This window comes from Schistocerca americana, chromosome 3, assembly GCF_021461395.2.
Source record: "Schistocerca americana isolate TAMUIC-IGC-003095 chromosome 3, iqSchAmer2.1, whole genome shotgun sequence".
NCBI classification, from domain to species: domain Eukaryota; kingdom Metazoa; phylum Arthropoda; class Insecta; order Orthoptera; family Acrididae; genus Schistocerca; species Schistocerca americana.
In genome coordinates, this window is record NC_060121.1 from 453,900,786 (window position 1) to 453,917,577 (window position 16,792).

General features: G+C 36.0%; 1 protein-coding gene across 1 annotated transcript in view; it reads left to right on the forward strand.

Moving 5' to 3' along the window:
- LOC124606765 (alanine--glyoxylate aminotransferase-like) overlaps positions 1-16,792 on the forward strand; it is a 102,613-nt gene that overhangs the window by 10,724 nt on the left and 75,097 nt on the right. The window contains exon 2 of the mRNA XM_047138820.1: positions 13,723-13,915. Coding sequence (XP_046994776.1) covers positions 13,723-13,915 — 193 coding nt within the window. The remainder of the gene's footprint in view (positions 1-13,722; positions 13,916-16,792) is intronic.

Consider the following 16,792-nt stretch of genomic DNA (forward strand, 5'->3'; position numbering starts at 1 on the left):
TTATGAGGCGAGAACACTTAACTTTGCTTAAAGTGGAAAGATACAAGGGATCTGTTGATGCTTTCAACTTGTCACAAGGCCACGATGTCAAAAGTGTCAGTGCATACTAAACAGGGCTGCATCAACGAAATGAAACCAGATGTAGTGTTGGACTACAATACTTATAAAACAGAAGTGGATCATTTTGATCAGATGGTTGCTTACTATCCATTTGGCAGGAAGCAGTTCAAATGGTGGAAAGAGTTGTTTTTTCATATGTTTGTGATGTGTCTCACAAATGCATATGTATTGTACAAGCAGACAAGAAACGTTGAAGACAGGAAAAAAAATGTAGTCTGAAGATATTTCTTCTACAGGTTGGCGAGTCTCTTGTGAAAAGAGCACACAAGGAAACTGAGCCTGTAAATAGTCCAATCAATGACAGACTGTAGGGAAGACATTTTGTATAGAAGATCCCAGTGATGGAGAAGAAAGCAAACCCTTCACAGGTTTGTAAAATTTGTTCAGAAGGGATCAAAGCGCAGACTGGCAAGTGAGAAAGGAAAGAGACATGTTGGTGGTGTCAAGCGGGTAATGTCACTTGATGTATACCGGAATGTTTCACGGAATACCACACAAAAACAAATTATGTGTCTTACATTCAATGTTTGACATTTTTCAAAATCTGAAAATATATAGTAATATTTTTTGGTATCAATAATTTGTTTCTTTCTTTTGCCAGCCACAACCTATTTCTTCAAAAAGATGACACATTAGTCTGCAAAAAGATAAAAAGTTTTTACCTCTAGCATTACAGCTTAAAAAATTATTGGATTCTAAAAATAATGAAAAATGCTCAGCTTGCTGGGCACACAAGTCAGCATTGGGCTCAGGTGTGAAAGTGTTAAACAATCTGTTCTAGGTAGTTCTCAGAGAACATGACATCTTGCCATTCCCACTACTTACAAAATTGTAATTTTTTCAGTTAATTGTTTGATGATTAAAGTTTCCTCCCATGATTACAGTATGATTGGGGAACTTACTTACTAGTGAACCTAGTTTCCCTCTAAAGTTTTTGGTTACATCTGGGACTGAGTCTGCTGGTCAATAAGAAGTTTTGACTATAAGTTTATGACCACTCTTGATGCTAAGTGTGCGTGCCATTCCAATTTCAGTTTTGGTAGATTTGAGTTTCTCATTTACTGCAACAAAAATACCACCTCCATTTACCATGAGCCTGTCATTTCAATATACACTTAAATTTTCCCCAAAAATCTCGCTGCTTTCAATTTTGGATTCTGAATATCTTTTTGTAGTTAGTATAATGTGAGCTTCATAGTTTTTCAGGGCACTTCAAATTCTGACACTTTTGCAAATGCTTAGGCAGTTAATCAGTAGAATTTTAATGCTCTGCCCTGTAGGGGACTTTTCTTTGCACTTTGTACTTATACATCCTGGTCCTCTCCTGATTTTATTATCTGGACTGGAAGGAGAGTCAGCTATTCTAAAAAGCCCTTGTGTACACCTCATGCAAAATGAGCTATCTGGGTAGCATTACTGTCATCTATCACTAAGGAAAGAATATAAGAAACCTAGTGCTATTTCTCTGATGCCATGAGTTTCTTCATTGCATAAGAGTACTGAATGATTCATAGAATCAAAGATTTTAGACAGATCTAAAAAAGTGCCAGTAACTTTGTTTACCATATATGATCTGTTCACAAGTAAAAAGTTGCCACTGCTGTTTCTGTAGATCACTGTTTTCGGAAACCATGATACAAGTTGTTTACTATGCAATATTTACAGAATATAGGTTCCATTTCCTCAAGAATTTCGCTTTCAAGTAACTTGCCAAATACTGACTTTAGTTAAATTGGTCTCCAATTCTTTGTGTTCGTAGTTTCTCTCCCTTCATTCACTGGTCACATATTAATGATTTTTAAGAGGTCAAGGAAAGTTCTCTGGGCAATTGAAATGTTTGTTAAATGTGTTACTTGTTTTTTTCTTCATTTACTTATTGTTTAGGAAATGTAGATCACATGCTGTGATGTTGAATCATTCATTTCTTCCCTGCATACCTTGCTAAATAGTTCTATGCATTCATTAATTCACATATAGTGCTCTCTAGAACCCCTAGGAGGGGAAAAAATGATGTCATACATTAACAGACAGAAACAGTCACTGCAGGCTACTTCTGTAAAGAATACAAGAAACAGATTCAGAGTAGTGCTAATCAACTCACTGATAATTATGGGAATTGCTTTACATATGTTTATGTATAATATGTGGAAAACAGATAATGTGAAGAAGAAAAAGACACTGTTCCTCTTCCTTTAACACTCAGCTGCAGTTTTTATCTAATAATTCAAACAAAATATTAATGTAGCTGTATATAGGACACTATCAACTATCTGTGTTTAGGTCTTCAGTCCAGAGATTGATTTGATGCAGCTATTCATGCTACTCTATACTCTGGAAGAGTCTTCATCTCCAAATAGCTACTGCAACCCACATCCTTTTGAATCTGCTTAGTGTATTCATCTCTATGATTTTTACCCTCCATGCTTCCTTCCAATACTAATTTGGTGATCCCTTGATGCCTCAGAATGTGTCCTACTAATCAATCCCTTCTTTTAGTCAGCTTAAGCCACAAATTCCTCTTCTCCCCAATTCTATTCAGTACCGCCTCATTATTTATGTGATCTACCCATCTATTCTTCAGCATTCTTCTGTAGCACCGCATTTCAAAAGCTTCTATTCTCGTCATGTCCAAATGTAGCGGTTATCCAATTGGATATTCCAATATTTATTTTCCTTTTGTGAGATTCTAGCTCTTCATCCAAAATCCCTTGGTTATTTATATTGAGATTCGTAACGACAGATGTTAAGTCTTCCATATTCAACTTCAATGCGGAAAAAAATGGTTCAAATGGCTCTGAGCACTATGCGACTCAACATCTGAGGTCATCAGTCCCCTAGAACTTACAACTACTTAAACCCAGCTAACCTAAGGACATCACACACATCCATGCCCGAGGCAGGATTCGAACCTGCGACCGTAGCAGTCACGCGATTCCGGCTTGAAGCGCCTAGAACCGCTCGGTCACATTGGCCGGCCTTTATTGCAGAATGCGAAGTCCAGTTTATTGACTTGGCTCAAAATTGTTGCATACGCTTGCTTCATATTAATTAGCTCGGACCTGATGTTGGCTAATTCGGTTTTTATTTCATTTTTTTAATTCTTTGTCTCTTTGTTCCTGTTTCTTTTCCCACTGATCGCGTAAAGCTTCCCTCTCTTTTTCCCGCTGATCGCGTTCGCGATCGCGTAATTCCAACTTTTTCAAGAAAATAGTAAGCGAGTCAAGCGCAATACTGTCTTCCGTCATTTCATTAAATTGATCCGCACCCGCTGCAGTTTCATTAATTCCAGTGGTCGGACGACCATTTTCGTTATTTTGTGTGATCTCCGTATTCGCGGTGGACATATTCAAGTCCGGGGTTTGATTTTCTAACTCATCTGCAGTGAAATCTATGAGTGATTCATTTAGATTTACCGCTTCATTTTCGAAATCTGACGGTGAAGCCATTGTTTCAATTGGTAAATTCTCTTTTTTACCGACTTTGACCATAATATTAAATTTCTACTTGTCTAAACTGTTTATTGTCATGTTTCAATCCCATACATGGCTACACTCCATACAAATACTTTCAGAAACGACTGCCTGACACTTAAATCTATACTCGATGTTAACAAATTTCTCTTCTTCAGAAACGCTTTCCTTGCCATTGCCAGTCTACATTTTATATCTTCTCTACCTCAAACATCATCAGTTATTTTGCTCCCCAAATAGCAAAACTCCTTTACTACTTTAAGTGTCTCATTTCCTAATCTAATTCCCTCAGCATCACCTGACTTAATTCGACTACATTCCATTATCCTCATTTTGCTTTTGTTGATGTTAATCTTATATCCTCCCTTCAAGACACTGTCCATTCCGTTCAACTGCTCTCCTCGTCAAGTTGTGCCACAAACTCCTCTTCTCCCCAATCCTATTCAATACTTCCTCATTAGTTATGTGATCTACCCATCTAATCTTCAGCATTCTTCTGTAGCACCACATTTCAAAAACTTCTATCCTCTTCCTGTCCAAACTATTTATCGTCCATGTTTCACTTCCATACATGGCTACACTCCATACAAATACTTTCAGAAAAGACTTCCTGCCACTTAAATCTATACTTGGTGTTAGCAAATTTCTCGTCTTCAGAAACACTTTACTTGCCATTGCCAGTCTACATTTTATATGCTCTCTATTTCGAACATCATCAGTTATTTTGCTCTCCAAATAGCAAAACTAAAACTTCTACTTTCAGTGTCTCATTTCCTAATCTAATTCCCTAAGCATCATCTGATTTAATTTGACTACATTCCACTATCCTCATTTTTCTTTGGTTGATGTTCATCTTATATCCTCCTTCCAAGACACTGTCCATTCCACTTAGCTGCTCTTCCAGGTCTTTTGCTGTCTCTGACAGAATTAATATGTCATTGGCAAACCTCAAAGTTTTTATTTCTTCTCCGTGGGTTTTAATTCCTACTCCAAATTTTTTGTTTGTGTCCTTTACTGCATGCTCAATGTACAAACTGAATACTATTAGGGATAGGCTACAAGCCTGTCTCAATCCCTTCTCAATCACTACGTCCCTTTCGTGCCCCTTGACTCTTATAATTGCCATCTGGATTCTGTACAAATTGTAAGTAGCCTTTTACTCCCTGTATTTTACCCATGCTACCTTCAAAATTTGAAAGAGAGTATTCCAGTTGACATTGTCCAAAGCTATCTCTAAGTCTACAAATGTGAGAAATGTAGGTTTGCCTTTCCTTAATATATTTTCTAAGATATGTTGTAGGGTCATTATTGCCTCATGTGTACCAACATTTCTACAGAATCCAAACTGATCTTGCATGAGGTCAGCTTCTACCAGTTTTTCCATTTGCCTGTAAAGAATTTGTGTTAGTATCTTGCAGCCATGATTTATTAAGCTTATAGTTCAGTGATGTTCATACCTATTGACACCTGTTTTCTTTAGGATTGGAATTTTTATATTCTTCTTGAAGTCTGAAGGTATTTTGCCTGTCTCATACATCTTGCTCATCAGATGGTAGAGTTTTGTTGTGGCAGGCTTTCTCAAGGCTATCAGTTGTTCTAAAGAGATGTTGTATACTCCCCGGGCCTCATTTTGACTTAGGTCTTTCAGTGCTCTATCAAACTCTTCATGTTGTATAATATCTCCCATTTTATCCTCATCTACGTCCTCTTACATAGTATTGCCCTCAAGTACATCACCCTTGTATAGAATCTCTATATACTCCTTCCACCTTTCTGCTTTCCTTCTTTGCTCAGGACTGGTTTTCCATCTGAGCATTTGATATTCATAAAGGTTTTCTCCAAAGGTCTCTATAATTTTCCCTTTAGGCAGTATCTATCTTACCGATAATGATATATGCCTCTACATCTTTACATTTGTCCCCGAGCCATCCTTGCCAACCCATTTTGCACATCCTGTCGATCTCATTTTTAAGACTTTGTCTTTTCACCTGCTTCATTTACTGTATTTTTATGTTTTCTCCTTTCATCAATTAAATTCAATATCTCTTCTGACCCAAGGGTTTCTACTAGCCCTCTTCTTTTTACCTGCTTGATCCTCTGCTGCCTTCACTATTGCATCTCTCAAAGCTATCCATTCTTCTTCTACTGTATTTCTTTCCCCTGTATTTGTCAATCATTCACTTATGCTCTCTCTGAAACTTTTTACAACCACTGGTTCTTTCAGTTTATCAAGGTCCATCTCCTTAAATTCCTAGATTTTTGTAGTTTCTTCAGTTTTAATCTACAGTTCATAACCAATAGATTGTGGTTGAGTCCACATCTTGTTCCTAAATCTCTGTATTACCCATATATAATCTATCTGAAACCTGTCAGTATCTCCAGGCTTCTTCCATGTATACAACCTTCTTTTATGATTTTTGAACCAAGTGTTAGCTATGCACAAAATTCTCCCAGGCAGTTTCCTTTTTCATTCCTTACCCCCCAGCCCACATTCACCTACTACTTTTCCTTCTTTTCCTTTTCCTACTATAAAATTCCAGTCCCTCATTACTATTAACTATCTGAATAATTTTTTTATCACATCATACATTTCTTCAATCTCTTCATCATCTGCAGAACTAGTTGGCATATATACTTGTACTGCTGTGGTAGGCGTGGGCTTCATGTCTATCTTGGCTGCAATAATGCATTCACTATGCTGTTCATAGTAGCTTATACACACTCCTATTTGTTTATTCATTATTAAATCTACTCCTGTGGCCGGCCGGTGTGGCCGTGCGGTTCTAGGTGGTTCAGTCTGGAACCGCGTGACCGCTACGGTAGCAGGTTCGAATCCTGCCTCGGGCATGGGAGTGTGTGATGTCCTTAGGTTAGTTAGGTTTAAGTAGTTCTCAGTTATACGGGACTGATGACCACAGATTTTAAGTCCCATAGTGCTCAGAGCCATTCGAACTATTTTTTTTTCTAGTCCTGCATTACCCCTATTGGATTTTGTATTTGTAATCCTGTATTCCCCTGACCAGAGGTTTGTTCCTCCTGCCACTAAACTTCACTAATTCCCACTATATCTAACTTTAACCTGTCCGTTTCCCTTTTTAAATTTTCTAACCTACCTGCCCGATTAAGGGATCTGACATTCACATTCCAATCTGAAGAACGCCAGTTTTGTTTCTCGTGATAATGATGTTCTCCGGAGTAATCCCCACCCAGAGGTCCGAATGAGGGACTATTTTACCTCTGGAATATTTTACTCAAGAAGATGCCATCATCATTTAACATACAGTAAAGCTGCATGCCCTTGGGAAAAATTATGGCTGTAGTTTTCCTTGCTTTCAGCTGTTTGCAATACCAGCATAGCAAAACTGTTTTGGTTAATGTTACAAGGCCAGATCAGTCAAACATCCAGACTATTGCCCCTGGAACTGCTGAAGAGGCTGCTGTCCCTCTTCAGGAACCACATGTTTGTCTGGTGTCTCAACAGATACCCTTCAATTGTAGTTGCACCTACGGTACTGTTATCTGTATCATTCCACTTGGGACCTGTGGAAGGTAAATTAGCTTATTTGTTTCAGTTGTAAGTATTTGTCATGTATTATTATTTTTCTGACATAATCTAGTCCTTTGTACACTAGTAAACTCTGCTGCCAGAACCGCATCATAGTCACTGATACCATTTTCATTGTGGATGTCCTCAAAGAGATCAGATCTTTCTGTTGCCATTAGATCTAATGTATTTCCATCATGAGTGGGGTTCATAACTGTTCTAGGTAGTTTTCAGAGAAGGTATTTAGTAAAGTTTCACATCATGTCTTATCACGCCTGCCACTAACAAAACTGATTTCCCCAATTAAATGTTGGATGATTAAAGTCTCTACCAATGATTACAGTATGATTGGGGAAACTTTCATACAAATGAACTGAGGTTTTCTCTAGAGTTTTTGGTTACATCAGGAGATCAGTCTGGTGGGCGATAGAAAGATCAAATTATCATTTTATGCCCACCTATGATACTGAGTTTTGCCAAAACAATCTCATATGCAGCTTCAATCTATACCTTGGTGGATCTGAGTTTCTTGTCTACTGTGACAAATGCACCCATTTGCCTGTCCTTTCGATATACACTTAAATTTTCCCCAAAAAGGTCACTTGTATCAATTTCAGGTTTCAGTCAGCTTTCTATACCTAGCTTTATGTGTATACTTTAAAGTATGATAACAACCAATCACAAATAGTGCTAATCTACTCGCTTTGATAATTATATGTCTTTCTTGCAGATTACTTTATTAACATACGAATTACTTCAAACTAAGCATTTATGTAATTTTACATAAAACACAATCACTGTTAAACACTAACATTACTTTTAATCAGAATTTACATCCCTGAGTCCAAATATTCTGATACATTACAAAAGGAATGACATAAAGATACTCTTTTACTTTAGTTTTGAATGTCTGGTGATTTCCCACTTCCTGTTTGATTTCATGTAGCAGCTTCTTAATGACTTTTGTGCCAGAATATAGAATTTCCTTCTGGATCCTAGAGAAGAATGCATAGTTCATATGGAAATGATTTTTATTTCTAGAATATGGCAGTTCATCTTAAATTCACCCTTAATGTTAACTACTGATACCATTAGGGAGTAAATTATTGATATATTAGCATAAGATTAAAAAGTTCCTATAAAAGGCTTCTGCAAGATGTTCCTGCCTTGCACTTTTGTAGAATAAATACTACTGTGACCTGCATTGCATCAGAAGATCATGCCTTAACACTGTACTGAGTGAAAAAAGTGCAAATTACGCCAACAATTCTGCCTGTAACTTAACATTTAGATTGCTAACTAGTGCAAAGCAGGCAGAACTGAGCTGTTCGGTTAACTTATCTACCTTCTCTGCCCCTCAGTATGTTAACTATCCATGTAAATGACTAGAAACTTCACATGTGAAATCTCATAAAATATTTGCTCATTGACTGCTTGTGATACCTATAAGTTACTTTGGTTTGTTTGGAATTGCATACTACGAGTCGTTATAAGAAGAATAAGAGTTAAGCTGTTTTGGTGCGAACCTATTTCTGTCTGTCCCTGACCATATTTGATGTGAATTCATTTTGGTCCTTTACCAATATATTTCTAGAATTAGAAACTATCACTGTCTTTTAGAGAATTCTTCAATACATTTGGTAAAACATTTGTGTAGTTTGTAAGATAATGTGGATACTGGCCAATATATTTCTAGAATTAGAAAGTATCACTGTCTTTTGGAGAATTTTCAATACATTTGATAATCATATGTGTAACGAAACTTCCTGGCAGATATCAGCGCACACTCCGCTGCAGAGTGAAAATCTCATTCTGGATCATATGTGTAGTTTATAAGATAATGTGGATGCTGGTGAGTTGTCAGCTGAAGCAGAATTATTGAAATACAAGTATCACCATGGCTGGGGTTGGGATGAGGCAGACTATACTGGAAACTATTCAAGGGCTGGGCAGCTGCAATTGCTGGTGAGAGGCAAGTGGAAATGAATGGTCTGAAAGCTCAGATAGAGTGAGAAAATATATGTTGTATTTGTGAACTGTATATATTTTCAATGGTGGTCCATTTTCTATATTTTGTGATCTTTCTAAAAATGTGATGGCATACAGGGGTGTGCAAATGGCAGCTCCTGATAATTCTGCTTCAGGCTGTCATTCTATTCCAGGCAGTCATTGGGGAAATTTGAATGTTGGAGAAGGACTTGGAACTTGTAAAGTGATAGGTTGTAGGTAGCAAGCGACCATGCAAATACTTTAACTTTTGTTCTAACTTAGGAGAAAAGCAAGCTAAGTTGAACTTATAATCTGTGAGCTTGTTGGGGCTTTAACATTTCAAAAGTGTCTGGTGACATGCAGCTTTGGACAGTTAGTTTTTTTTCTTTTTGGTTGCATTTTAGTATCGTTACTGGTTAGACTATTAGAATATATGTATGATTACATGCATTTAGATATGTTAGTTGCTATATTGAAATCTAATTATTTCTGGCTCGTGAACTGTTTAGTGAAATGGGACTTAGTATTTGAGGACCACAGATATTTCATTAACTTCTGGATATGCATGTATCCAATCTTTTCTACTACTATTTATTATTGTTATTTTGTTTCATGGTCACACACTTATTTGCAGGACCACCATTTCAATTGTTTATGCATTTTAACTAATGAATAAATCATCTGTTAGTTAAATCTGAATTCTTTAGTGTTGTCTACTGTCAGTTATCTGAAAGGATAAAACATTTAATCAATTATTTTCTCCATTTGTTTCACCCTACTTTTGGGTACAATGAATCAATCAACTCTTGATGTTCTGTACTTTTCTATTAATGCATTATTGTTTCATTCTTTCTGATCTTGCTTTCCTTTCCTCTTCAGAGATTTAGATTGTTTGTTTGGTTTTCATTTTGAATTGGAACCTCTCTTTCTTGTCTTAAGTTTTTTTTTCAGTTTTATCTATGAGCATATTTTCTGTGACTTGGGGCTCTCTTAATTCCTTCTCCATTACATTAAACTGATTTGGTTTTTTTCCCTAAGTGGAAGTAGTCAAAATTATTTACTGATCTATCTGGGTTCATACCAAGGATGTATCCATAAAAATCAGTTCTTCTTTTCCTCAATGCATCTGAGAGTTTATTGGTCATGTGGTAATGGCTTCATATGTGGCAACTTGGAAGGCCAGTTCAATTTTACTTTTTCTAGATTTCATTGCTTTTTCTTAAGGGCATTCCAGCTGATCCATTCTCCAAGATATTTGAATTCTTTGACAATGTCTGTTGTTTGTTCTCCCACTTTACAATGTTTTGGTGTTTTTTATGTTTGTCATTATCTTGGTCTTTTGATACGAGATTTTGAGACCTATTGTTACAGCTTGTTTTTGAAGTTTGAGTATCTGTTCTTTGGCTTCTTCTCAGGTCTTGACTAGAATGCTGCAATGCCCCACCAGCTCCATCCTTACATGGATCAGTTTTTGCCTATAAATCACTGTGGTTGGCGATCGGACTTGTAATTATAATGGGCAGACACTTGCATGCAATAGGACCTCAGTGTTCACTAATTGCTCTAAGCACTGCAGAGCTAAACCCTTACCACAATCTTTAATTTTGAATAATTGGAACTGATATAATAACTTAATGAGGAAACAAGGGGGAGGAGAGCACACAATATAAGTCATAATCTCTTTAAAATAGCAACATACCCTGGATATGTACGGTATGGATCCTACACATGTATTACTTTCTTTACCACACCAAAAGACACTTTCATCAGAACAGAATAAATCTATTTTAAACTTGATACACTTTCATGTAAAATAACACTGAAATGTTGAGTGAAAAGATCCTGCTAAGCTTTGAAGATGCATAGCTACTGTGGTGTTATTATTTGTGATTTTTGTAACTAGTAAACATCTTTCTTTAACATTTTCTTTATACAGCATTAACCACTGACTGAAAATGAGTTTTTACACTGATGTTTCCTGATAATTTTCAATGTGAAGAATTTTTGAACTGATAGTACCTCAGTGCAACATAACAAAAACACTTTCCTGCACTTTTGTTGATACATAATTTAGTTTGTCACATGCCATGAATCAGCAAAATCATATGCCCTGAACACCACAGTAATAATCTTTTTTTGTAGTACTGAAAATGTGCTCAATACCTTTTGTTGTCTTTTTCCACAACTGCTTTCATTACGCTTGTCAATGTAACAAAAGAGCTGGTACTTTGTACACAATCTGATGCTTTGCGTGATATGGCAATAATAATTTTAAGCAGTTTATATATAGGCCTACATATAACCAGCTTATGATCTGAAAATGTTGCTGATTAAATATCACAGTATGTGAAAAGGACACACTAAGTATGTACTGAAATAACAACAGTGTGATAAAGCTTGTTGCTTTTAAACACATAAATTGTACAAGAAGACAATGAGGACAATGAGTCATAACTCTCATACTGTGAGAAATAGAATATACTGAACTTCACCATGGAAATAAATACTTCAGTCCTTTTGTGGTGTTGAGCAGCATACTGCGGCCTCTTGTGAGATTTTGCTACTGATGGATGGTTTAGCAGCTCTTACAAAGTGGCTTCGAAGTTGTAATTCCTATCGTAATATTTGGCCAGTGCAGTGGGTAATGCTGCAATATAATGTCTGCCTCCTTCCCAGCAAACAGTTACTTCCCTCCAGCCCTTGTAATAACATTGCCACTTCTATATCTTGCTTTGTTGACAAATAGCTGCATAATAATGTAGAATTAAGTGTAGCAATAATATCCCATCCATACGAGGCTGTTTAACAGTGATCATGCTCATTATAATCACCACACAATACAGTATGTGGGCATCGCACCACACACTACTTCACCACCCTTCTGACTCACAAAGAGAACTGTTCTGGAACTTCCTGTTGCAATGTTTCTTCCACCTTATCCCCCCCTCCCGTCCCCTATGCGGAAGACCCTTTACATTTTAAATTAAGCCTAAAGCCATGACTCCTTACAGCTTTAATTATAAAGGTTCATAATACTTTTAAAACTAAGATCTGCTTAACAATATATAGAGATTAATACAAAAAACATTATTTACCGCGATACATTTAAAATACAGTTACAGATTATTGGTTGCATACTTCACAGCATGATGTCAGCACCTTACAGTTGCAAGCTGTCTTACTTTACCCTGTTGCTGTTAGATGGCATATGTGCCCTCAGTGTTCTATCATCTCACTCCTTGCTTCATACAGGTTCTTTATAGCTACCCTGCTACTGATCATGTTTTTTAAATTATGAGAGAGAGTAATGAAGTAACTTCTATGAAATGAAATAGAACAATTCCTACACTGTGTGATGTATACTTGTGTTGTCACAAGGACCATATCATCTGCAAAGCCTAGACAATTGGCTTTGATGCCTTTGTCTTTTGGTCTCAACCAGATTCCACAACAGATCTTCATGTTCCACTCTCTGACTACTTTTTCTAGGGCACAGTTAAATAGCAGTGGAGAGAATCCATCACCTCCATATACACTAGTTTTTATCTCAAAAGGTTTGGAGAATTCTCCTGTAGATATGACTTTGGAGGAGCATTTGTGCTACAGCAGCACACTGGCAAAATATTATTTCTTTATTGAACATGTAATTTTCATGGCCATTAAAGAATGAAAACCCCCTGGGGGAGACTGTAAGTAGTTATAAGACCGTATGAAGCTATGGCATAGCCATTTCACAGAGCTTAGAGTCACTAATGAGTAAATACAATATCTCTATGCTTGGCATGCTCTACACCATAACAGAAATGATCTTGGTGTCTGCTTCAGTGCACTGGTGTATCGGCAGATTCTCATAGGTGGGCCATTTGCACTTTTTTGCCACCACTAATATGGTCTTAACTTATATTTATCACTACTGTTGCTATCTAAATTCTTTTCACTCTCCTCCCTTCCTTTCATTTCTCACATAATTTTACTTTCTACTGTTCATTTGTTTATTCGGTGCTCTCTTTTACCTTTTCTTACCTTGGAAGCATATTCACCAGTATCTTATTCTTTCATTTTTCTCTGATACTGCTCGTTTTCCATCATTTTTGCATCTATTTCCCATATGGTCTAATTTATGCCTGACTTGTTGACTAAGCTCTACTTCATTTCTTGTTTCTCTTCTCTTCAAATTGTGCTTTTTCACTCTTTTCAATGTTGACTCTGCTCTATTATGATCTGTTGTATCTTCCCTGCCATAATATCCTGCATGACTATCCTACTTATTTTCTGAACAGACTTATTTATTTCAGATACTTTCTCTCTTTTGTCTGGTACATGAAAACTTGTTCTGAAGTTAATGGTTGTGTCAACTTTTGCATGTGATTCTACCCTCAATGACTTTATTTTATTATAGTGGTCATTTCTTTACAGGCATTTTAACAAAAATGCAGACAGTATATTTACTGTAATTTATCCTCATTTTAGTATGAACAGTACCCACAATACTACAATAATTTTTCACCATCTCAAAGAGCAGATTTTTTTTAGTATAGAATTACGTACATTTCTGAGCATGACATATAATTTAATAGATCTGTTGATGTTCTGATTTAGGTGCTGGATGATATAAAGGCTGGTTTGCAGTATGTCTTCCAGACAAAAAATGAGATGACTTTTGCAATGTGTGGGTCAGGTACTCTGGGAATGGAGGCAGCTTTATTAAATTTGTATGAACCAGGAGATACAGTTCTTGTTGCCTGTAATGGTATATGGAGTGAAAGGGCAGCACAAGCTTCTGAAAGACATGGTAAGAATAATAATTATTCCTAGCTTATAAAATACTTCTCAAAATATTCCTTCAATCTGCTCATTGCCTTCCCAATGGTAAATCATTTTTGCTAAACTAAATGACTCTGATTTCCCCTTTAGTAGAAACAGAAAAGTCCAGTTTATTACAGCAGTAATTTTTTGAGAAATTACTGAAAGATTTGGCAATTAAAAACCCCATTCAGTATTCTCTACCATATCCTCATTAATTTCTTGATTAAATGAGTGCTGATATTCACTTGTAGTCATAATAACCCCTTTCTACAGGTTTTAATGTTTGTATCTAACATTTTTAACTCTAGTCTCAAAAGCTTAAATATTACATGCACATAAAATTACCTGGTTAGCTATAGAGAGGAAGCCTTACATGATTAAAACAGATTCCAAGAATAGTTAGTCATGTGACAGTGTTCTAAATAGATTTTTCTGAAAATGGCCTTGAGCAATTATCAATGGAACCAACTCATGAGAGTAAAGTCTTGCTGTATTCTGGTGATTAACAGACCCAAAGGGAATCTGTAGTCATAAAGCTGTTATAAAATCAATAATCTCAAGCCACAACTGGAATGTTAAGGAAGATAGGCAAATATCCTCCTTAAGAAATGTGATAGGAAACAGACTGTAGATTACCTGAGCAGTAAACATTTAACATTCATCTCCAGGGATGAAGATATAGAGTATCAATGGACACACTTCAGGACGATTGTGCAGTACACCTTAAACATAAAGGAACTCAGATAAGGATGGGTGTAGGATACACAATAGACAAACCATATGTAGATTAATAAAAATTTTATTGACACAAAAATTGTAGAAATCATCTGGACATGATAGAGGCACAACAAGCATTGAACAGTCAGAGTCTGCACAGTCACTCCAGCTGATCAGCAATGTTGTTGATCTCACAGACATGTATCAAGCTGAGCAATGTGGTGTGTCACTGGAAAGCTCCACCATGCTACAAAAACAAAAAGGGATTCTTCACAGATTTAAATAAAGTAAAGACCTTATTGACAAACAAAAACTGGTTGAGAGCAAAATGAACATAATAAGCGCAATGCAAAAAGCAGTTCTATAAATTCCATAAAAAAATTTATCCTACAAACCTAATGGAAAATCCTAATTAGTTTGGTTTTACATAAGCACACAACAGATCAGAACCACCTACACAGTCACGCAATGAGATGACAATGAAATGATTAATAGACAAAAGGCTGAAATATTGAATTACATTTTTCAAAACATTTTCACCATAGAAGATCATAACATAGATCCTCCTTACAATCAATGCATGAATTTTAAATAGATAGATATTGAGATAAATGATTATGGAACAGAAGATTAACTAAATTCACTCAATACAGGAAATGTAATTGCACATGATGAGGCATGTGAATGTGGTATATAGATTATGTTTAAGAATGTGTTTCACTTCCAGCAATAGTTTATCATAGGCTGCTGGAGCAATAATGTAATAAACTGATGTCTGTTTTGTCCCATTTAACTACAGTATGTGCAATGTATGTACTTGTACTATACACCAAGTCAACTGAATCTAACAGCTTAATATTTAGTCTATATGTGACAATTTCAAGCAAAAAATTGGGAATATTGTAAAATTATTTTCACACTAAATAATCTGTAAGGACTTTTTGGATTGTCTCCTCTCTCACACTGCCTCACAGGCTCTTTGGCAGCCGCTTCAGTAACTGTACACCTGAGTATTGCAGACCTTCTTCAACACCTATCTGTGTGGTTGCAACTGATTTTTACTTCTTATATCTTGTTTATGGACATTAAAATTTTTACTAGTAATGTCCTACCTTTTACTAATGAAGCTATTGTTCTGTATATCAGCATAGTAAGAAATATCATTCCTTTTGGGTTGAGGAAGAGAGCACTGCATGAATCAGTCTGTTTTTTATTCAGAATGATTATAAAGTCCTGGTGATTCAAAAATTATTTTTCTATTGTTGCTGTTGGTGTTTCCTTACTCTGTAGTTTCATACTGTCAGTATGATTCAAGCACCCAGCACACTGGACACTTACTATGTTTGTTGGCATAATGTACAAGCTGTTTCATAATAAATAACACAGTGTTTAACATTGTCTATATGTTGTCTCCTTTGCAGCTTATTTTCAAACACAGTTCCCAAAAAATTTACTGATTCAGCTCCTTCCAGTCTTCTTTCTTTTTTAAATATACCTATGTGTTCTTTCTTTTCTTTGTTAGTGAACACCATGAAGATCATCATTTTTTTGACTTGTAATTAAGTTTCTTTGTATGAACCACTGCATACTGTTATTTGTTGAAATAATTTCACTTCTTTTAAGAGTTTCCAGACTTTTTTCTATATTTAATAATGTCCCATTATCAGCAAAGAGCATTTTTTTGCTCCTTCTCATCGACTTTGATATAATTTATAAAGAAGTTGAATAAATACAGATCCCTGAGATACACCACATTTAATGATTTTGATTTCAGATCTGTCTCCAGTTACTGTAGTCACATATTGCCTTTTGTTGCCAACGTATCATATGATTTTATCCATTCCACAGCATGTCTACTTAGGGCAATCCTTTGAAGTTTTTTTTCCATTAGAGCTGCATAGGTGATTGTGTCAGAAGCTTTAAACAGATCCAGAAACATAGTGATGCCAAATTTCTTTTGCCTAATGCATCTATAACAGATTCTGTTGGATTAGAGATAGAAGCATACTATGTTATGCTGGACTCAAAATACTGTAGTTCTCTGCTGTTTAAATCAGTCTGTTGTGAATTAGCATCTGTAATATTTTTGATACAGCAGATACTACTTTTGAATTATTTACATGACATTTGTCACTTTTATTGCACA